The sequence below is a fragment of the Ictalurus furcatus genome, chromosome 9 (assembly GCF_023375685.1).
Source record: "Ictalurus furcatus strain D&B chromosome 9, Billie_1.0, whole genome shotgun sequence".
NCBI classification, from domain to species: Eukaryota; Metazoa; Chordata; class Actinopteri; order Siluriformes; family Ictaluridae; genus Ictalurus; species Ictalurus furcatus.
In genome coordinates, this window is record NC_071263.1 from 11416431 (window position 1) to 11440020 (window position 23590).

At 37.4% G+C, this 23590-nt stretch overlaps 1 protein-coding gene across 5 annotated transcripts in view; it reads left to right on the forward strand.

Moving 5' to 3' along the window:
• evla (Enah/Vasp-like a) overlaps window positions 1–23590 on the forward strand; it is a 43136-nt gene that overhangs the window by 9155 nt on the left and 10391 nt on the right. For 2 of the 5 annotated variants that reach the window (XM_053633793.1, XM_053633790.1), the window contains exons 2-4: window positions 12893–13061; window positions 14626–14803; window positions 23145–23205. In XM_053633793.1, coding sequence (XP_053489768.1) covers window positions 12893–13061; window positions 14626–14803; window positions 23145–23205 — 408 coding nt within the window. Of the gene's footprint in view, window positions 1–4727; window positions 6771–12892; window positions 13062–14625; window positions 14804–23144; window positions 23206–23590 lie in introns of those variants that run through there. The other 3 variants (XM_053633791.1, XM_053633794.1, XM_053633795.1) reach the window with 2 other exon arrangements.

Here is a 23590-nt window from a genome sequence, read left to right on the forward strand (position 1 = left end):
ATACAGTTGGTTATGGTACCGTATACAGTTTTGGGTGTTTTTATTTTTAATTTTACGAAAGCTTCAAGTGCAGTTAATTATTTGTCATGATATACGTGCAAATGGACGATTGCTTGAAGCCATGGGCTGAGTCCGGAACGGTATACTTACCTACAATATAGTAGGTGAAATACATGTATTTTGGCTACTATATAGCAGGTAAGTATGCGGTTTTGGTTGCAGCCATGCTTTTTTGTTTGCCATGTGTGATCGTTTCCTGTCACAAAATGCGGTGAAAACTCCCACGCGACGTTAATAGTGTGATTAAGGTGTGTACATGTCTATAATGCACTTCCATAATGCAGCTAAAATAGCAATACTCCACGTCTTAATTCGATTTCTGTTTACTTCGAGTATGACTTTAATCAGATTAAGGTTGTTAATAATCACTGTTTACATGCTAGTTTCTTAATCAGAGTATTGTCTTAATCGGGTTAATATCGGAATATTGTTGTCCATGTAAATGTACTGACTGTTTGCACCACACTCTTGGTCTTGCTTTGTTTGTCCTCTGTTGTCAGGTTGTGCTCTCTCGCCTCGTGTCTTTTTATGTTTTGTTCTCATCCTCATTAAAACTTGAACTCTGCACGTGCACCCATCTCCGACTCTCCAGAACCGTGACAGAGTTATAATAAAGTTTTATTAAGATGACATTTTTTCACTTTTTGCTCATTTTACATGTTACAGAATTACTTTTAAACTGATTAAAGTCATTCTTATTCTCATTCCTTCTTTCTTATCAAGCTGCAGAAACCACATAGTAATAAAAAAAAAAACAGATTCTCACAAAGTAAATTTAGTAACAATAAAATAAAAAAACTGAGCTGCAGAGACCTGGGAGCAGCAAAAATGGCTTGAAAACTAATGCAGAGCTCAATTCTGCAAAGTAATTTTGTTCCTTGGAAGGTTCTGGTGTAATTTGTTGTTCTTCCAAAAGGTAACATTATAACCTACACAGCATAGTTTGCTGGACATGAAACAACACTTCAGTGAGAGCCAGTGGTTAGCTCTGTGAATCATTTTCAAGAATGTAGCTTATGAAGCCAACTAGCTGTACTAATAGCAGCAATTTTCCTGTGTTGTGCATTGCTATGGGTGATCTTTTCCCTTTTATATTTCTCAAATGCCGCTCTCTGTCTTATAGAACTATTTGGGCTGCATAATAGTTGTGCAGATTTACCCTTACATAACCCTCATGACTGACATGACATGTCCCTAGCACAATCCTGCTAAATGTTCATGTTCATGTAAATGTTCATGATTCCCTTAGTCTGTATAAATTACTTTAACTAGCTAACTAGCTAACCATACATTATTACATTAGATTAGTTACCCTCCTTTAGCCTACTGAGTCATTTAGGTCTCTGGGCAGCCAGATCTATGGGACTGGAGCTTTTACTTGCCTGGTGTGCTAGCTAATAAATTTGTTATTTATTCACCCCTGTACAGTCAGCCTTACAGTGAATTTACAGATTTGCTGTTGCCTTTACAACAAATTTATAAACAGCCTTTATATAAAATTGATAGTCACCTTTCTTAAAATCTAATGTACAAAGACATTTATAACAAATTGACATTTTTAGTACTGCTAGAGGACAAAAAGTGTGTTGTGAGGCATTGGAAATACTGTGTGTGTGTGTGTGTGTGTGTGTGTGTGTGTGTGTTTTGAAGGTAAAATGATAAAAATGTAGATGTGTATGAGTTGGGATTACTTCTGACAGTGATTTTGTATATCTGTGTATGATACAAACATCCATGAAGCTCTAAATGTGTCCATGTTTCATAAACCTCTTTCTCGACGGGGGTTGCTTGTGTGATGAGGTAATCCCCCTCAGGGTTGGACATAGGGCACGTCCACTAACAGCCCAAATCCCTCACAAGTGCAATCCAATCCCATGGCACGTCTTTGCTATACAGTAGAGCTCTACTATAGACCACTCAGTCATCTCCAAGTGCTTTAGACTGCTCTTCTCCAGATTTCTCAGTACACATCTTTGCTGACTTTGCAGTCATATTTACTGAGATGCAAGCTTATAGCTTCGTACATATCTAGTTTTCCGACTAGAGTGAGCAGATTATGATGTATCTGGTGAATCCTGGTTTACTTCCAAGCCAGTTTGTAGAAAGAGATAGAAAGACATTGCTACCAAGGAACACAGCACTGTTACAGATGTAGTTGTGAAATGGATGATCGCTTCCATTCTCTATATTTCTACCTACAGCAGAGGCATCTTTTTCTCTACATTTTGGCTTTCCGTCCACACTGAGGCGCCGTTTTTGTCCAGCAAAAACACTCTCCCAAGTGGATACATTTGAAAATGCTGTTTACGCATTGTAGTGTGGACTGGAAAAAAGCCGGTATATTCAGAAACAATAACATGTTTTTTAGTCATGTTACGCATTAAACTTAAAACAAACAAGACGGTTACAGTGAATAGTTTTGCTTAAAAAGTAAACTAATACTGACACCAGAATCATCTTCTTCCCAATCCACATCGCCTTCCATTGCTTTATGATTCCTTAGAAAACTTGACAATATTTGTGATGATGGTGTCTCAACCTAGGTCCTGGGTGGCAACTAGGATATATTCTATCTATGTTCTTAATAGGTAATACATACAACTAAGTCAGGGCTGTTTACTGATGGATATCTGTGGAAGTTTCCTGGATGTCATTTGTGGGATCTTTTGTAAAAGCGCATGTGTAATTTATGCTGTTATTGCAGAAAGAGCTGCTTAGGGTAAATGTTCTTGCATACGTGCTTCTCTTGGAAAGATAAAGGGCGAGTCCTGCATTACCCCCAGCAACAGAACACAAGACACTGCTCCTCTGCAGGGATTAATCTGATGCTTTGAGATATTCGTACTGTATGGGTTTTATATTAGCTTCAATACTGAGGTGGCGGCGGATAAGGTTTTCTTGGGGAAGAGGTGAATTGCTCTCTTTCAAAGCTAGCAGAAAATAAGTACAATTTACCACATCAACCATAGCAAAACAAACAAAAAAAAAATAGGAAACTCGATACCTAGCTGAATCAAGCAAACAAGTGCGCTAATGTTAGTTAGCTACCTACTGAGCCACTAAAATGTCTAACCTGTTCAGCAGAAAAAAGCCATCTCTGTGTCAGACTTCAATCCCTTCAGATCTCTGAGTTTTCGTCACCTCTCAAAAGCCATGCTGATATTTATTCATGGGCTCCGTCACTCTCCCTTTTTGTCTGCAGGCTCTCTGCAGTTTGAGACTTCTTGGTTAGACTTCCAGATTAAATGCAGCCATTTAGATGACATGTTTAAATTCTTAGCAACTCTTGTAAGGACAAGCTACAACCACTCCACCATGGAGACAGTGTTAGGATCCATGTGCAGGAAGTTTATTGAAACGCACAAACAAAAAATCCAAATCGGCAGGCAATGAGACGTAATATGCAGGCAGATAAAGGTCAGTAAACCAAAAGACAGTCCAACCAGGCAAACAAAATAATGGGTAATCCAAAGAATCGATAAATCCAAAAACAGGCAATGGTCACAACATGGAACATAGACGGCAGGCAATGGAAAACGGCTTGGTAATACAGATAGACTAACAATACTTCGCAATGGTGAAATGGAAAGGGCATGTTTATATATGGTAGCAAACAGGAAGTGAACGTGAGGAACATGTTCATGATTAGTATTCGGGTGAGGGCTCCCTCTGGTGGGTGGATGAATGGGCCAGCATAATTCATTACAAACCCACACACGTGATGTAGTAGCTTCTTCTTTCTGTTTATGGGTGGATGTGACGTAACGACGCAAAGGCGGATGAGGTCAAACTGACATTTCCCACAAAATCCGACCCGGCATCTCAAATTATAAATCATTATAAAGGGGCAGTGGTGGCTTAGCGGTTAAGTCTGGGTTACTGCTTGGAAGGTTGGGGGTTCAAGCCCTAGCACCGTCAAGCTGCCACTGTTGGGCCCTTGAGCAAGGACCTTAACCCTCTCTGCTCCAGGGACGCTGTATCATGGCTGACCCTGCGTTCTGACCCCCACTTCCTAACAAGCTGGGATATAGGAAGAAAGAATTTCACTGTGCTATAATGTACATGTGACCAATAAAGACTCATTATCATTATAAGCAAAGTGGGGTAAGGTAAGGAGACTTGTTTTGAAAAGTTAAAAACATTTTTACATACTTGCTCAATAATTGATTTTTGTTCATTTTTAACAAAAAAGTTCCGTACTGCAGCTTTAAGTGACATAAATAAAAATTGGTATAATAATAATCTTGATATTATCATGTAACAAACATTTTTAAATAATCTTTGTTAGGTATATGCATAATAACCAAGGAGTGAAAATAGTAATTTTATTGGATTAATTTGATTTCGCAATATATCAGCAGATGTATTTTCCTTCATATGCTTTAGTAATGAGTAAATTATCTTTACTGTGCTCAATGTATAGGTCATAAAATTCTAATAATATCACTAATTCCAAATGTTGCAAAATATAACAACCTAGGTTCATTGTTAAAAAACTGAGTGCCCAACATTTTCATTATATTATTCTCTTTAATTAATGAATACATTGCTGGCACAGAACTACCAGACATTTAATACAATAGTGAATGCTAAATGGTCTGCACTATATAGCGCTTTTATCTAAAGCGCTTTACGCTATGTCTCATTCACCCATTCACCAATGGTAGCAGAGCTGCAATGCAAGGCGCTAACTTGCCATCAGGAGCAACTTGGGGTTCAGTGTTTTGCCCAAGGACACTTCAACATGTGGAGTCACGTGGGCCGGGAATCGAACCACCAACCCAACCCTACAGTCAGTGGACAACCCGCTCTACCACCTGAGCCACAGCTGCCCATAAAATCCAGAATTACAAAACATAGCCGATCTTTTCCACAGAAAGTTTTGTGAGTCACATACTTGCAAAGAAAGGGCATAAAGGTCAGCAATGCTGCTGTTTGGCACTCGGGCCCAATAGTTTCTGCATATTTGGGCCCAGATGCATCATGTGACATCATCACAACACGCATTCAGCCAAACATGTCTTTGATTCACGTGCATCAGACATGAATACAGCTAAAAGGTCTCATTGACCAACAAACATCACTGTGAAAGGCAAAAGAATTCCGTGCAACTCAAGTAGTTTTCCGCAAGAAAAGCACAAAAACTTCCACAAGTTGACTCACAAATTTTGAAAAAAGCCAAAGTCGAGCACTTTGGCCACAATGGACTGATTTCTACGCAAACATTTACTGTATCTATACTGAACTCGTTCTTATACTGAACTAGCAAGATGTGAACTAGCATGACAGTGTACACATAGTAGCACATGATATCAGATGTTGGTACCGGAGCAGTTTTACAAGTATGTGTAAATGAGCACTATTAGGCTGATCCTCGATATCAGTATCGTTATTGATCCCTAATTAAAAGTCTGCAACCACAATGTCACCTTCATAAACTGTATTCAAGCAATTAGTTCTCATAGCTAAACACTGAAAGACATCTCAATGTTGGTACAATGGGAGGATAACTATGTTTGGAGGTTAACAAATTACATCAGAACCTACCAAGCAAAAGAACTACGTTTCAAGCAGAAGCAATATAAGCTCAGTGACCATCCATCCCTGCACCGCGAGTAATTTACACTTTAAACACTCTTACTTTAATAAATCACTATTTGCAAGGATATTTGAGGCGGGTGTTGTAAGGGCATGCAGATTGTCTGGGTTTAAAAGATATCCGTCCTTCGTGTAATACTGCCATACCAACACTCATCAAACCCCCTACTCCCCCATCCCTTTTTTTGGATTAATGCTGCTCTGTGAGTTAATTATATAAAAGATTTATCGGTGTAAAGCATGAGTACTTCTAATGAGGTGGTTATGAGGCGTTCTAGATTTGCTGATTGTAGATTACTATTACAGGATTGTCAGAGCGACTCACAGCAGCTCAAGGACATCACATTATAGATAATTATTGTCCACTGATTCAGTAGTGGACATATCAGAAACATCTGTCTCCTTCATACATAGTAGTGACTATTGTGGGCTACATTACAAACTCACACAGATTATACAGTCTTTTATAGCTGTATAATATAGATAATATAGAATTATTATAAAATGTACTACTAATATAATGTCATTTTTAACATTTCAGGACAGCCTTTAAAGATGCTTATAGCATTTTTAGTCTAGATGTTTTTAGTTCATCAGTAAATCAGTGCGATAATAGTTATCACAGTTAATAGTTACTGTTGTAGTAGTATACTAAATACTCTTTGATGTCATTCTTCCTTCTCAGAGCCATATTAATATTCTCATATTATTTGAAAATATTCCCTTGTGTCTCATATTAGAATAGCTATTCAATTAGCTGGTTGGTGTGTGTTTGTGGAGTTCACTTGGTGGAAGGCTGCATGTGCCCTGCATTATTTAAAGTGCGAACAGGAAGGAGTTAATGATCTTTCAGGAAACGCAATCCATCTTCTTACCGAGCTCTGTGTTCTTCCCTGACAGAAGACCAGAGATTTAGCTCCCTTCCCCAGATAATTACTGGCCTACAAGCTAAAAAATCACTCACATTCCCTCATATAACCCTGCCATAAACTTTCTGATTCCCTGCTGCCTAATAACAGGGAACTTATAGGACTTGTTTTTCATTTCTTTTCTTTTCTTTTTTTAATCCTCATTTTCTCAGCTTTGACCAAAACCTATACTGTCTCATAAAGGTAAGCTTTTATTTACTCTCTGAGTAGAAATGATATTCCTTTGAGATTTATTTGAATGAGTCTTTGAGGTAAGATGCATATTGTGGTGTATGTTTGCATTCCTCCTTGATGCAGTTGTGCTGAGCTGTTCACAGGAAGTGATGACCTAAGTATTTGCCTTCCTTCATTCTGTTACTGGAACTAACATTTTAGGTCATCTAATAATACAGTGTGCACAAAAGGAAGAATATATTGAATAGGAAAGTTTTGTGCTGATGAATTGTGGGATATTTGTTTTTATCATAACATTCATGAATGCAGTTCGTGAGTGTACTGTCTTCTTAATCTGATATACTTGATGAATACAGGTCATTTTATGTTTGCATTTTTTCTTTTGATGTGAGAGATAATTAACTTTAAATAATCAAAAGCTATTTTATTAGAGCAACAGTTCCTCCTGTTATAACATTCTCATATACAGTGAGGTCCAAAAGTCTGAGCCCATTAGTGAAAATGCTTCTATTTTGCATTCCTTTCTAATTTAATTACAGCAATTGTCGTTACACATTATATTATTGACAACAACTTGAGTGAAAAGAACAATCTTTGAAATATTTACATGAATTTCAGAGTTTCTTAGTATTTGGTACATCGCCTTTTTGCTTTAGTGACAGTGTGCACTCGAGCTGGCATGGACTCCACAAGTTTGCACAAAACCTTTTGATCCATTTTAGATCAAATCCATCATCTGAGTGCCGTCTGAACACATGCTTCAGTATAAGAGATTAGGCATGAGGAAAATCTGACCTTTTGTACAATGGAGTTAACATGGCCAGTATCAGAAATTAAATAGGGGCCTAGAAATAGTGCTTGAATATTCAAGATACTGAAATTTTAGAGAATTCTTAAAGTTCCAGGGTTTTATTTTTTTAAATGGAGAAAAAAATCCCAGATTTTCACTGTGGTATCAGATATTCACTGTGCATGATATATAATATATATATTATTAGGATTTAAGTGTCTGTTCAGTATGTTTATTCATATCTAACTTTTTTCATTTTGAACACAAAAGATCCTCCCAAGCCAATAATGCATATAATTCGCCCATATTTATGTGCATGCTAGACTGTTTTCAAACAGCCTGCAAACAACAACTCTCTCCATGGCATTACCTAGCAATGCTGACTTAACCACCAGCTATGCCATCACTAACACGAATCAACCATTTAGGTTTAGTATCAGAATGTCTTCACCTAACCTGCTTTATTAAAGCAGTCCTCCTTAAGCAGAAAACCTTGTTGATAAGAACAAGGCAAGACAACTGCATACAGGCCAGACTACACCCTACACACACACAGCAGCATGCACTCAGCTAATGCAGAGATGACTGGAAGGCCTGAGTGGAGAGAATCATGTGGAACTGTTAGAAGTGAAAGCATTAATGCAGTGCTGCAGGGCTTCATGAGATTCAGACTGTTGGCTTTGTAATCACAAAGCTTCCTTTCTGCTGCTCACCCAGCAGGCATTTTTAACCTCCTCGTGTACTCAAGTGCTGTATGCTTTGCAGCGGACAAACATATTCATTAATACTAAATAATAAAGGTCAAATGATTAACTTGAATCAGTAAAAATAGGAGAGATAATGAATCTCCATCCATCCATCTTCTATACTGCTTAGCCTTTCTTCAGGGTTATGGGGAACCTGGAGCCTATCCCAGGGAGCATCGGGCACAAGGCGGGGTACACCCTGGACAGGGTGAGATAATGAATCTGATTTTTAAGATTATTATTATTTTGCTTACAGAGTCAGCACCACAATTATTGGCAAAGATGGGTAGAACAGTTTATGAAAATACGACCGAAATCAAACCCTTATTTGAAGTTAATTTATTCTAAGAAATACAAATTACTTTCGAAAATATATTTAGAACAAAACCATGTGTCATAATTATTACTTTGCGCAGCCTCCCTTTGCCTTAGCAGGGAGTCTTTGATAATGCCTGATGAGACAACATCAGGAGCAATGTATCAGGGTACAATGGAGGTTTCAGTTATCTATACATAGCTATTACTAGGCATACTCATAGTTGGCAGAGATCACTAGCGATGGTGTATCTAATAGTGAATCAATTAATACAATCAGGAAATTATGCCTTTTATCATCAAGCTAAAGAAGCAGGAGAAAGCTGAGAATTTGGCAATAGCTATGTTCCTATAAAATGTACAAAGTGTCTGGGAGCTATGAGCTGTCAGGCATGTGCTGACTGGTGGTAGTTAAGGGAGGAAGGTGCTATATATATATATATATATATATATATATATATATATATATAATATACATATATAAATTGGTATACATATTGTATTTTATAGCTGATTTAAAACTCAGAATGTACTCTATAAATAGATGTCACTGTAATTCGAGCAGACTGAAGAATATCAGAATGAAGAACTGAAAGCGTTTTCAGCATCAGGGCAATAATTAAGAAGTTCCAGTCAACTGGAAATGTTATGAATCAACCTGGAATTGGACGTGTGTCTATATTGTCTCAACTGTGAAGAGGATGGCTTCATGGACTCTATCAAATATCAATAGATATTAAATGAAAACCTGGCTGCCTCTGCCAGAAAGCTTAAAATGGACTGTGGTTGAATCTTCCAGCAGGACAGTGATTCAAAACATAAATCAAAATCAACACAAAAATGGTTTACTGACCACAAAATCAAGGTCCTGCCATGACCATCCCAGTCCCATGACTGGGGACCTATATAAAACCTGTGGGGTGAATTGAAGAGGAGAGTCTACCAGCATGAACCTCGAAAGCTGAAGGATCTGGAGAGATTCTGTATGGAGGAATGGTCTCAAGTATTATAGGAGAAGACTCAGAGCACAAAGTATTGATTAAAAGGGTGTCAATAGTTGTTGCACATCTATATTTAACAAATATATTTTTTATAAACCTGTGTTTTGTTTGTAATTGTTTGATATCCTTGAGAGCAGAGTATTTTTGTGCATTTTTTTAAACAAAATATCAAAAGGTTAAACAATAAAGACAATTTTCCACAGATTTCTTTGCTCATATTTACCAAGGGTGCCAATATTAGTGGATTGTACAGTATCGTGTTGCCTTCTTGAGCATCAGTGAATGTTTGCACCTTTTGTAATAGTTGTGTACAAGTCCCTCCGTTGTCCTCAGTGTGAAAAGATGGATCTCTACATCATATAGCTACTGTTGGAAAGGGGTCAAATATGCAGAAGATGCTGGAAAAGTAAAGAATGTGCAGGACCTGGAGGATTTTTCTGAAGAACAGTGGACAGTTTAACTGCTCAGGACAAACAAGGGACTCGTGAACAACTATCACAAAACATAAAAACAGTCGTTGATCATCCAGATAACAACACACAGTAGTAAGAATCAATGGTATGTAAACGTTTGAACTGGTTCATTTGTGTAAATTCAGTTAGAATTGTGTCTTGTGGACTATATGTAAACATCTAAACTAAATAAACTAAACTAAATAAAAAAACAAAGTGTAATTTTTATGATCCCTCTTATTTTGCAGATTCTGTCAGGCATATGTAAACTTATGACCTCAACTGTAATTGTATTCAATTTCAAAACTGTCAAGTTAACACTTTCACATACTCAACTTGTTTCCTGTGCACTTCCATGCCCTTCCTGTTTCTATACTTGGGTATTCTTTCCACAATAATCCAGCTTCTATTCACCCATTAGCCTGTCAGAGATTATTGTTCTTGTAGTCACTACAGCAGTGGGTTTTAACCGATGCAAATGTGTTGGAGGTTCATACACGTTTCCAACTTGGTTCTGGTATAAATACAGCATGTATCATATTATTTACTCTAATGGACGTGTGAAACGATGTTGCTGGAGTTACTTTAAAGGACATGTTTATGAATAGTTCTGATGGAGATGGTAGTGGTGGGATTGTGATGGGAAAGGCAGGGTGGAAATTAGCCATGCTTAACTTAGAACATAACAGAGACCAGCTTCAGATAATGAGAACTGCTTTCATCTTTATCCTCTCATTGGACATCTAAAAATATTCAGACTTCAAACGTAATGTAAATTGTGGCAAATCTGGAAATACATCTGTACTGAATATAGCATATATTTACTTGGTTTAGATTTGCTATATATATATATATATATATATATATATATATATATATATATATATATATATATATATATATATATAATGGCGTAGCCTGTATAGTTTATAGACAATTAAAAAAAAACATTAAGGTTAGATCCACAGAGCATTCTGATGACATGGTTATTGTTGAAAATATAAATATTAGTTATGTAGTAATATAATTGGTCTGTTGTATAAGAAGATAAGATGACTCATTGAAAAGCATTAATTCTATTCAATCCTCTTTAATCCCATTTCCTTTTCCTACTATTAAAATATTCCCTAGAGATTTTAGTCTCTAAGGGATGTGTTTTTAATCTTTTTGAAGACCTCAACAATTCAGCTGCACTTCCTAATAAATTTTTCTGACATCTACCTAATGTGTCAAAGTCTCCTTGTAGCACTTGGGGTAGATTGAAGTCCTAATTTTTAAACACAGCTGAACCCCACAATGAAGTGAAAACTCATTCGGGAGGCTAAGTTTTGCCCATGTATTTTGATTTGTAATTGAGTGCCCTGTCAACATATGGACAAAAGAGGACTATTTAAAGCATCTGAGAAACTCTTGGCTTTAATTTAACCGTGGCCGCTTATCAGCCCATCAACACAGTTGTGCATTTCTCAATTGCTTCATGGTTTTGCCTGTTTCATGTCCCACTGTATAATTACCATAGATAACTGGCACACCCCTTGTTCAGTGTCATTCAGTGTTGTAATTACATTACCACTACATTGCCTTAGTAGAGGCAGGACTGTTTTTTCACGGCTTGTCATGCATTCATGGCTTGTATGCTTGTTTATATTACTCTGTGTAACCACTCCTCCCTCAGGGCGACTGTATAAAATCAAATGAATAGCAGGGTCCGTGATTTTTGAAAAGCACTGAGCAAACACTGCATAATGCTTTTAGACTGAGATGTGTCACTAGGTTCTTTCAAAATTGCTTACTATTAAATTAAGTGGTAACACTTTACAATAACAATATGTGAATAATCATGCACTAATACCTGAATTAATACTGACTTAAATATGAACTAATGATGAGTTAAGGCATGTACTAATCACGAACTAATTAAGAGCTAACCTTAACTACAATGTGAGTTTTATAAATTCATGCGTGAATAACAACCACTTTAAGTACATGTTAGTATACGTGTTTCTTAGCTAATTAATTAATTAACACGTAGAGGTAAACTATATCAAACATGCAACAAACATAGAAAGACACACTAATAATAAACACCAATCATTTCATCTCAACCTGTTTTGCATCATTATCCAACCATTTCTCTTCAAATCCCACTGTAGTGCTTGCATGTATTGTAGGTGGATAGGGCTCGGGCCATTGCTCCTTTGCCCACAAGGGTCAAATTAATACAGTAACATTTATCCATTTAGCAGATGCTATTATCTGTTTATTTTGACTGCTTTACTGCGTCTGTGTCAATCAGTTGCGTCTTTCTATGTTCGATAAGGAGGATCACTGTAAATTATGAAAGTAATCCATCGCCATCCAATGATGTTTCTGTACACAGCTGCATATTTCAAATTATATAAACAGTTGATATTTTTAATTGATATTCTTTTTTATAAAGCATGTTTGATTTAGTTTCCCCCTATGTGTTAAGAATACATTAACTAACAAACAGGTACTAACATATATTTAAGGTGATTGTTATTCAGGCATGAATTCATAAGGTTCATGTCATAGTTAAGGTTAGTTCGTTAGTTCGTGATTAGTACCTGCCTAACTTGTCATTAGTTCATATTTAAGTAAGTATTACTTCAGGTATTAGTGCATGATTTTTTCATGCACTGTTATTGTAAATTGTTACCAATAAAGTCAGTATACAACATGTCAGTCTGTGCATATTTCAATTTCCCAAGTCTACTTCCACACCAAATCATGACCTTGGGAAGCCTGTCCAGTCCTTTTAATATTTCAACTTTCCTTTCTGTCCCCCACCCCCATCCCCCAACAGTGAACAGAGCATTTGCCAGGCCCGGGCCTCTGTGATGATCTACGATGACACCAGCAAGAAGTGGGTGCCCATCAAGCCAGGCCAGCAGGGCTTCAGCCGCATCAACATCTACCACAACACTGCTAACAACACCTTTCGGGTGGTGGGAGTCAAACTGCAGGACCAGCAGGTGGGAGCAGGGGCCAATATGAAAAAGAAATATGATATGATCTTATGATATGATCTTTTTTCTTAAAACCACACAAGGAGTATTCCACTGCACCCTTTAGATATTCCAATAACCAGACACACTGAGTTAAACTAAATTTACTGGTGTAGGTATATGGACAGGGTAGGCAAATTGTAAAATAAATAGCTAGCCCACCAATCTAATATACTACTAATATATATAACCAATCTAAATAACTAAACCAAAACTTGGTAGCTAAAGTAATTTAACTCAAACTACCAGAGGCTGACCATATTATTCAGTCAGCAGCAATTACAATTTTTTGGCAATGCAAATAGACTAAATTGCCATTGGATTCTATTAAGCTTTTCTCCCCCCATTTTCTAATTTAAAACAACATAGCCTAATATAGAGTTGGCTTTCTGACACTTTCCAGTACTTATTTAGCAAATCCATAACTATTGGTTCTCCTAAAATATCAGACTTTATACCCGAGTGTACGTATGTGTTTGTGTCTTGAGTCCTTATGTAGTCTAATACTCTTATACTGTCTCTGAATCATAATTGTTCACACTTTTTCCACACAGAACAGCATGAAAAACACATGTAGCAGACAGCATCACATATTTTAGTCTGTTTTTTTTTAAACAAGCAAAAACTAGAGACAACTTTACTCAAATTCAATAGTCTGGGAGGTTTTTGAGGACTATTTCTTGGATACTATTGCTTCAAGGTGTCTGTAATAAAATACAAATGTGTGTCTTCTCTGTGATAAATATCTGGCATTCAAACTATGAATGAACACGGGGAGCATGAGTTTCCAGCAATTTTCACCCAGATATGTCCGTCACACATGATGATATGATCACGTTATTCCAGAATTATAATGAAATTATTGATTTTGTGTCCAATGTGAATATAAAGAGGGACTTTATGTGCAGCCTGTAGTTTATTTAGTCTGCAGTGTCGCCCTCTAATACGGTCATCGAATTACTTGCCAAGCACTATAACACACAAGTAAGAGTGCTGTTGTACTGATTTTGTGGCCACTGTACTGGCAGTCTGTAAGAAGTGTTGTAACGGTTTCAGTGTAACGAACTATTGCTACAATTGGAATTCTATGTAGCACATGCAAGCAGAGTGCTAACTTGTTACACTTTGTTACACAATGTTACATTTTAAAATAAGTGGACAGTTACTATTTAGTCACTATGTATGTAGACAATGAAGTGTATTAAATGATTGTACATATGAAATGCACTACTCTAAAAGTGCATACATCAACAGTAGTTACATTATAGTTGCGCGTAAAGTTTATGTGTAACTACACAGATGTTTGATACACAATATAATGTGAGACCGTTTGATTATCTTTGCATCATTAATATTCGTGTAAAATGGAGGTTTAAAAACTGAACCATTAGTAGAGTAAGAAGCTGTACCAGTGCCTTATTGTCAAAGAGTGACTATTATACTATCTCATCACTGAATTTTCTCATATGGACTGTCAGTGATATACTTTGCTGCAGTATTGTAGCCCGTAACATTGCCTCTTTTTTGACAGGTTGTGATAAACTACTCTATAGTGAAGGGTCTGAAATATAACCAGGCCACTCCGACGTTCCACCAGTGGCGCGATGCCAGACAAGTCTACGGACTCAACTTTGCCAGCAAGGAGGAGGCCACCACTTTCTCCACTGCCATGCTTTTTGCCCTCAATGTGCTCAGCTCACAAGATGCAGGTAGGTTCAGTTTTGGCTCAGCTGCCAGGTATACTAAGACTAAAATTTAACAAATCATGTAGATTTGTACAATAACCCTGAGAAACCATTGCTTAGCTTGTAGTTCTACCAGGCCTTAACTGAACTATGATAGGATACATAGTGGTTTTCTGCAGTGTAGCCTGTGGGTCTGTGATATTTTAAATGTAATTTATTACAGTGGTGAAAATCACAGTTATCAACCATTATCAACTATCAACAATTACTCAAAATTAAATAATGTCAAAATGGACCTAATGTGGAATACAGTGCTCTTTGGTGCCAATACATTACCAGAATGTTATTTACACATACAAATAAGACCTTAATGTTTGAATAGTTGGATTATGCTCATTAAAAAAAAAAATCTGTACTGATGGGGTCTTAGTTTGCCTTAGTTTCAGAGATGCTGTTTACTCAAGAAGCTGTTGTGATGCAGCAGTCTAGTATGTTAATTTTTCCTTTACATGTAGTCACTTACTTAAGAACAGCACATGAACTTCTTGGGTTTCAGGTTGTTGCTACTTAAAGCTTATGGGGTGGGGGGTGGGGGGTGGGGGGGGGTAAAGTAACAACGTCTTCCCATTGGTGCCTAGCTTGGCTAAAATATCCATGGAGCCAAGTTGTCGCGGAACCAATCTTACATGTTCTCATGCTTTTTTTGGGGATGGAACTGGAGATGAGTTTGCTGAAAGTACCTTACCATGCAAAGCACAGAGAAGGTCGCATATGCCTGGATACACTCACATGGGTCCTTAGTATATTACCCTATCCAGGTTTAGTACATTGTTCATACTACAGAAGAAGTATTAACCGGGGTACTATGCTAGGACCGCCATTCTCGCCGGGGCCAGTGCGACTGGTGAGCTCCACTGCTATAAAACTCAGCAGTAAGTATTACTGAAGGGTGTATTAGCTGATGATGTTGCTTTGTTCATGGGAGTGAATACGATAATCTGCATGATGTTGACAGTATAATGCAAAGGCTGTGAAGTGCTGTTGTGGTGTCCTCAGTGGAGGTTCTGAAAGGAGTCTGGCTCAGTGCCTACCTGAGGCTGGTCATGAGTGTGGAGATGTTTGTCATGACTATTTCTGAACAGAAAACATCAATCAGTATCTCCTTCCACCTCGATTTGAAACCTCACGTGATGTCAACACAAATGATGTTGGTGTTTTGGATATGAAACATTCGCATGGAATGGTTTTAAAGGAAAACTCCATCGTGAAATGCATTAAATATATTTATGTTGAAATATTTGTGATTCTGATGCTGTTTTGTTGATTGGTACCATTTTTTTCCGTTATTTCCGTGAGAAGTTAGCAGTAGTGTCCCACGTTCACGTTACAGTTACAGTGGTGTTTAAAAAGGAAAAAAAAAATTGATGTCTCTTTTTAACAGGTTTCGCTGTTAGCTTCTAAAAACATATGAGTAAAAGCTTCTTTTTTGAATTACGATCAATATCATATTAATGAGAAATACAACAGAATTAGTGGACACCACATACATTAGACTCCAGAATGCAATGTAGCTTGTACAATGAAGATGCACTGAGTTATGGCAGAGATGCGGCCAGTTAGCTATGGAATTAAATTTGTATCAAAAGTATTGAACGTAACTTTTCAAGAAATGAACAAAAATATACAATGAGAAAGAAGAAAAACATTTGGCAAAAAATTTTACATTGTCTTCCAATAAACAGCGTTCTGTGTTCAATTTTCTAAGCTTCGTTTTCGCTAACATGGTTTTCGTTTATGCTTTCAAATTTTTAATTTACGCTCCACAAGTTCACGTTCGCCATTCTGGTACAAACCTCTCTTGGGGGCGGGCTTAACAGCGCTTTACTCTCGTTGGCTCATGAGATTTGGATCGACAGCTCTCTGACCTGGAAGTAGAGTCTTCAATGTTGTGAATTTTGGGGAGCGTTCTAGACACAGTTCTCTGTATATTTATAGTGTTTGTACTTTGTAGTGGAAATTACATACTTAGTCAGTATATTAGTTCGTAATTTATATTTACATTTACGTTTATTCATTTAGCGGACGCTTTTATCCAAAGCAACTTAAAAATGAGGAAATACAAGCAAAGCGATATATCAAGCAGAGAACAATACAAGTAATGCTACCATACAAGATTTTATAATTGAGTTCTAGAAGAGCAAAGTGTGCAGAGTAGGGTTTTTTTTCTTTTAGGATAATGTGGGTTGGCGTTTTAGGGGTTAGTTAGGTGTTCATGGAAGAGGTGGGTCTTTAGCTGTTTTTTAAACATAGTGACAGATTCTGCAGTCTGGATTGAGGTTGGAAGTTCATTCCACCACTGAGGGACAGTTATTGTGAAGGTTCTGGAAAGGGACCGTGAGCCACGTTTGAGGTTTGAGTAGTCTCATACGACAATTTTTTTTTCCTAAATGAACTCTCAAGAGCGGCACGGAGCGTCGTCATCATCAATGTCTTCATCCTCCTCCTCAGCTGGACACTCTAGCCGTCAATCCAAATCTCAATAGGCAATGAGAGTAATTCGCTGTTAAACTCTCCCACATGTGAGATCTATGCCAGAATGGCGAACGTAAACTTAACAGCGCGTTCATAAACCGTGATTAGCAAAAACGAAGCTTAGAAAACTGTTAACAAAGAAATCTGTTTATTTGAAGACCGTGTAAAAAAGTTTGCCACTGAGTGCACTGTTTTCAGTTTCAGTGGTTTTCTTCTCATTGTATATTTTTGTTCGTTTCTTCGAAAGTTACATTCGATACTTTTTGCAAAAATTTTATTCCATAGTTAGTGATCTATGAGATGACAAGCAGTACAGCTGTAACTGCAGTACTGGCATGACAGATGAAGATTTGTTTGAGCAAAGTGTATAGATGAGGAGGTGAGAAAGCTGGAGAGTGTAAAGGACTACAGCAATGCTGCTTCACTCTTACCATTTTTCAATCTCAATTCAGCATTTTATTAATCCAGCAATTTAGTATTTAATAGTGTTTTTCTTTTCTCTCTAAATTAAAGTGACTAAATTCTGTTGTACTGTTTCTGTTCATTTGCTTTCATCTGCATCTCGACATAACCTTGGCTATATAGTTAGGGAAGTATAATACGTCAGCACTTGTCATTCAGAAATCAAGCATAGTTCTAGAGAGATTTTCTGAACTAAGAAAGGAACCTTAGAGATTTTCAGATGATTCAGCGTCTGTATTTGCAGCTCCTAAACAGGATGTAGGGTAGTGCTATTTTAGAGATACCTTGGCAAATTTTAAAATCACATCTTAGCTTCTTCACAAATGCAGTCCCAGTTGCTGCTTCTCCTTTGTCTGCACAAACAACTCCCCTCTTAGCAGTTTTCCAGCACAGTGCTTAGTAGTGCCATGAAAACGTGAGGGTGTGTGATAGCGACTGAGAGTCTTTTTCATGAATTGTCACAAAACCCATAAAGAGGAGTGATATTTTGCCTGACATATGGTCACGATCTTCCTTTCTTTCACACTTTCCTATTCTTCTTCTTCTTTATGAGAATTTTGCTTTAAATAAACACCACCACATCTGCAGCTTTAAGTGTCCAGTTTTCATCAGTGTGTGTAGGTGTCAGATTTGTTCCTAGAATCTGAAAAAGCAAAATTGTGAAGTGAAAATTCAGACTCACCGGTGCCGAGTTAAAATAAATAAATAAATAAAAAGCTTGTTTTACGCAACAGTGGCTCTGATAAAAAAAAAAAAAGCTTTAGACCTACCTCTTAACAAGTTTCTATTATCTGTTCAACAAATGTGAATCTTGCTGAAGTTCTCATTCAGAAATACATACATTGTATATTCCATGGAAATACTAATTGTTTTTTTTTGAGTGACCAAATATATATTTTTAAATGTCGCTATTTGACAGATATACGCTGATGTTTCTTTGCTTTGCTCTAAATCTAAGACAGTGTCTAGACATTGTGTCTGTGATGAATAATACCATTTCTGTTGTAAGATACATGCTCCATGGTCCAGTTCTGATGCTTACGTGCCCATTGTAGGCACTTTCAGTGGTGGACAGGGGTCAGCATGGGCACTCTGACTGGTCTGCCACTGCAGCTGTTGTCCTTCCTTGGACCACTTTTGGTAGGTACTAACCACTGCATACTGGGAACACCCCACAAGACCTACAGTTTTGGACATGCTCTGATCCAGTCATCTAGCCATCCCAATTTGTCCCTTGTCAGAGTAGCTCAGATCCTTACGCTTCCCCATTTTGTCCTGCTTCCAACACGTCAACTTTGAGAACTGAATGTTCACCTCTTGATAGGTGTGATTGTAATGAGATCATCAATGTTCTTCACTTCACCTGTCAGTGGTTTTAATATTATGTCTGATCGGTGTGTATTGCAAAGATTGGGAGAGAGAAAGGGGGTTATAGAGTGGATCATATCCATACATCAGAAATGCGTGTGCACTGCTGGGACCATGCAATAGCTTTTTCTTTTTTCTTTTTTCTTTTTTCTTTTTTTTTTTTGGCAAGTTTGAGGTCTTTTGTGTGGTTTTTGTGATGTAGTTAGGCTGGGGGATTTTGCTGAAACCTGACAACCCTGGTTAATGGCTACAGAAACACAGCTGCTGTATCAAACCCAGTTGAACAAAGGTATGTCTAAAACCTAATGTGTGGCAGATAAGGATATTTTGTGGGCATCTCTTGCTAAATATTCAATACAACAAGTTTACTTCAGCCACTGAAGGTTGTTCTATGTATAATGTTCTTACTTTTGCGAAGACACCCTTATGCCCCCCTCAAAGTAGAACCATCAAAGGAAGCTGTTTCCATTTGGAAAAGCAATTCCCCAAAATGAGGCTGGATTCTTTTATTCGGTGCTATTTCTTAACACTTCTCTTAAAAATATGTGATTAAGAAAACATGGCCTTAAATAGGTTAGTTGAGTGAAATATATTGGGGGGGGGGGGGGGGGGGGGTTTGCATTCTACTTTTTAGGCTTTTTGGAAACAGGATTTTTTGGGACAAGCATAATCACCTTTTTTTAATGTTGATGCACTCTTGGTTGTGGTGTTAGTCTTGGCCATTTGCTGAGACAGGCTTTCTGTATATACAGCTTAGCCACAGATCATCTGGAAATCATTTGGTTATTTGATATAAAAGAGGTATTTTTCAGTTGTGACATTGTATATATAGGTCATGTTGCCATTTCAGTGTAGAGATTGTTGTATGTATGAGTCAGATGATGTATGAGCAGATAATGTGGGTTCTTCTTGCCGTGTCACGCACACTGACTAGAAAATGAGTCATCGTTCCCCAAACCAAACACACACCCTCCATGTCACTGTGTAATGAGTATATTTTCTGTATTTTGAAAGCTGATGTCAATATTCAGCTCTGGAACCAAAATATTCATCATCTGTGCTTTTAGTGGTGCTAATGAGAACAGTGTCTGAGTCACATTTCTAAATTAATATTAAGATATTAAGATATTTTCACCATTTGCTGTCATTACCATAATAGATTAATGAATTTCAGCTCAGCTGTGCAAAGGTATAATTTTTTCACCTTTGCAAATACACTCCTGGGCAAATAAAATGGTCCAAAACCAAACTGGCAGAATCTTAAGCTTCTATTGTTTAAAAACAAATCATTGGTCAGGAAGTTATCAAGAATTAAACAAATAGATAAAGTAATTAAGTATGGGATAGCTTTTCTCTTTGATTTAAAAAAAAATGTTTAAGCCTTGTGGGTAAACTTGCAGACAGCTTTTTATTTATTTATTTTATTTTATTTTATTTTGTACACCCAGACATGTGTTACTTTGAATTTTATCTAAAACATTTTAATCATTATCATGATTTTACCTTTGCCTACAAGAACGCTATATATTTCCCTGTTTCTAGTTTATCCCCAAACAGTTCACTACAGCAAAAGTAAATGAGCAAATGGTGGCACAGGAGGTCTCAGGAGTGCATGTGTTTAATTCTGGCTCATTTTCTGACCAAGGATTTGTAGTTAAGACCATTAAAAGCTTAATAATTTGCCATTTTTGGGCTTTGCTCATTTTTCCCCCCAGTAGTGTAGTGTTTCATCGTGTTAGGGATGCACCAGTTTGGGGGGTTTTCTTTTCTTCAGTAAAATACCAATATCATAGTTCTGAGTATTGGCTAATACATGATCCTGATCTGATACTGACATCCTCACAGCAGTGGAGCTGACTGTCTGAGGATTTTGTTGTTTTTTTGGTCTTAATGTCTATGCTCTGTGTCATGTCAATCAATGTAGCATTTTTTCATGACATAAAATGCTGGATTGAAAAATATCAAATCTGCTTAAAACTGATCCAAAACTTCAGATCTGTATAGGCTTCCATACTGATACTCCATATTAGATGTATATAACATTATGGGAAATCTGGGCAGGAATTCTTATTGCACTGTACCAAGTGGAGATCAGTCATGATCAGATCCAATTGATTAAGAGATTACCGAAAGTGCTTACTCTATCTTTCTGACATTGGGAAGAAGACCAGACAAATGCAGCACTCAGCATTGGACACCTTCCTGACTGCTGAATAATGATTTATACTTGTTCTTATTCAAAGGTTTCACAGCTTAACTATTGATCTGGAAGCTTTGCACTGATTTAACAATGTTCTTCTGAATTTGACATTTTGCTATGCCCACATACGGTTACAAGCAGTTTTATCTGTGTACAACAGTCACCTTTTAATGCTTAACCAATAATGTGTAGTTTATGGCTATAACTAAGACAAATCTATTTTTATTTGTGGTTATGTGTTGTTTCTCACTGGCACTTCACATAATACTTTTGATTAACACCACAGACTGTGAACAGATGAGTTTTGAACTTGAAGCAAAGAACAAATACATATTTATCTGTCCAGTCATCTTTAAACATTGTTTTCTTCAGTGACATTTCAATTTTTTTAACAAGCCATGTCGTCATTTCACTAATCAGACCAGAGAGGGTAAATGAAATCTTTTTAAAATCCATGAAAGTCTGTGAGAACTCTTCCCTTAAAGAATTATAACCTGCCTTCAGCTAAATAATTTTTAAAAAATGATGTGAATAACTGCAACATGCACCAACAGAAAGTCTGATACAGAAGCAGAGGTGGTTCATGTTTAAAAACTAGCGTGGTTGTATTGCTTTTCAAGTGTTTCATTCAAACTGCTGAAATTCTTTGCCTGGTCTGCATCTGGACCGCGGTTGATGACTCCTGGAGTACAGTGTACCATGGATTTGTTTCGGAAGAGCATGTTGTGTGGTAATGACGCAGGCAGGAATCCAGCATTCAAAGCAAACTGTTTTGTTTCGCTGTGATTTCTAGTCTTAATGCCTGCACTTTCGAACATATTGTGCTAATTACAAACTGTACTGCATCAGTCTTTGCATCATCACTGTGTGAAGTTCAAACAAACCATGCTAAATTTGCACCCAGCAGCTAGCATTGCCATTTCTCTAATGCTTGAGGAAGTCCAGTCCTTGAGGAAAAAAGCCATTAGAGCCCTTTGTGACCAAACTCACAATCACAGTAGCATTTTTAAAATATATATGTATTCTTCAACATCTGCTCCACACTTCTTTTACCGTTACACTCACTAACTGAAAATAACTATGTAACTACATTAAGCTGTATCACATAGATAAGCAGACATATCAGCAACACTCAGCACTCAGCATACTCCATACCCTGGGCACCCCAGACATCATCTGAGAAACCTGATAGCAATGTTTTTAGTTCTAAGCAGCTCTCTGTCTCAGTCCATCCATCAGATAGAGTAAAGTTGGAGATGGGATAGGAAGTAATGAGGATACAGTTCCAAGAAGCGTCTAATAGGCATACTTACAGAACTGCATAATGGTTTTAGATATTTTGTCTCTTTCCTTTATGCTGTCCATTTTGTCAATTATATATTCAAGTCAAGTGAGTTTTTATTGTTATTCCTCTACATAGCTTGTATACATTGGATACTGGGTTAGGTGTTTGACTTGCCCAGGTGAACATTGGGAGGCAGCTGGGTGTTGAGTAATCTAACTGCCTCCAGAAAGAAATTGTCATGGAGTCTGCTGGTGATGGCATGGATGCTCCTGTACCTTCTGCCACATGGCAGAAGAATCCATGAGAGGCGTGAGAGGGGTTGTCTGCAATACTGGTGGCTTTGCTGGATGCAGCGGTTGTTGAATAAGGGGTCGATGGTGGGTAGAGAGACTCAGATGTTCTATTAAAACATTCATTAGGTAAAATGATGGAAATATTGTGCATTATGGTGCACTGTTTTTATTCATCTGCATTATCCGGCTGAATTAATGTCTTGAACGTTGCTGTGTCTTCTCCAGCAGGTCCAGCTGGTCAACGGCAGAATGGACCAACAACGGATGACACAGAAGCACAGCGGAGGTGACTAGAGATTGTGTTCCCACTTAATAATCATCACTATTTTAAATAGCTGAGAGTCAGACATGAAATCATCACCAATGTGAAAAAGAGAGTCTAGATTCACAGTGCAATGTGTTAAGCCTGGTTTACATCATTCGAATTACAGTAAATATCTGACTGCAAAATGTCAGACTTTGGATCAGACCTTTACTGATTGTGAAGAAACTGAAACTGAGTCCAACTCTAAACTATGAGACCAGCTATGAGTTTATTAGCTGGAGCAGCTTATTTTTAAACCCCCTGATGTTCTAACACAGAGGTGTCAAATGTACAGGGACAGGATTGGCCCTAATCCGGTCCATCAAAAGAATTTAAAAACTGTGTACTTAATTAAAATTGTCTTGCG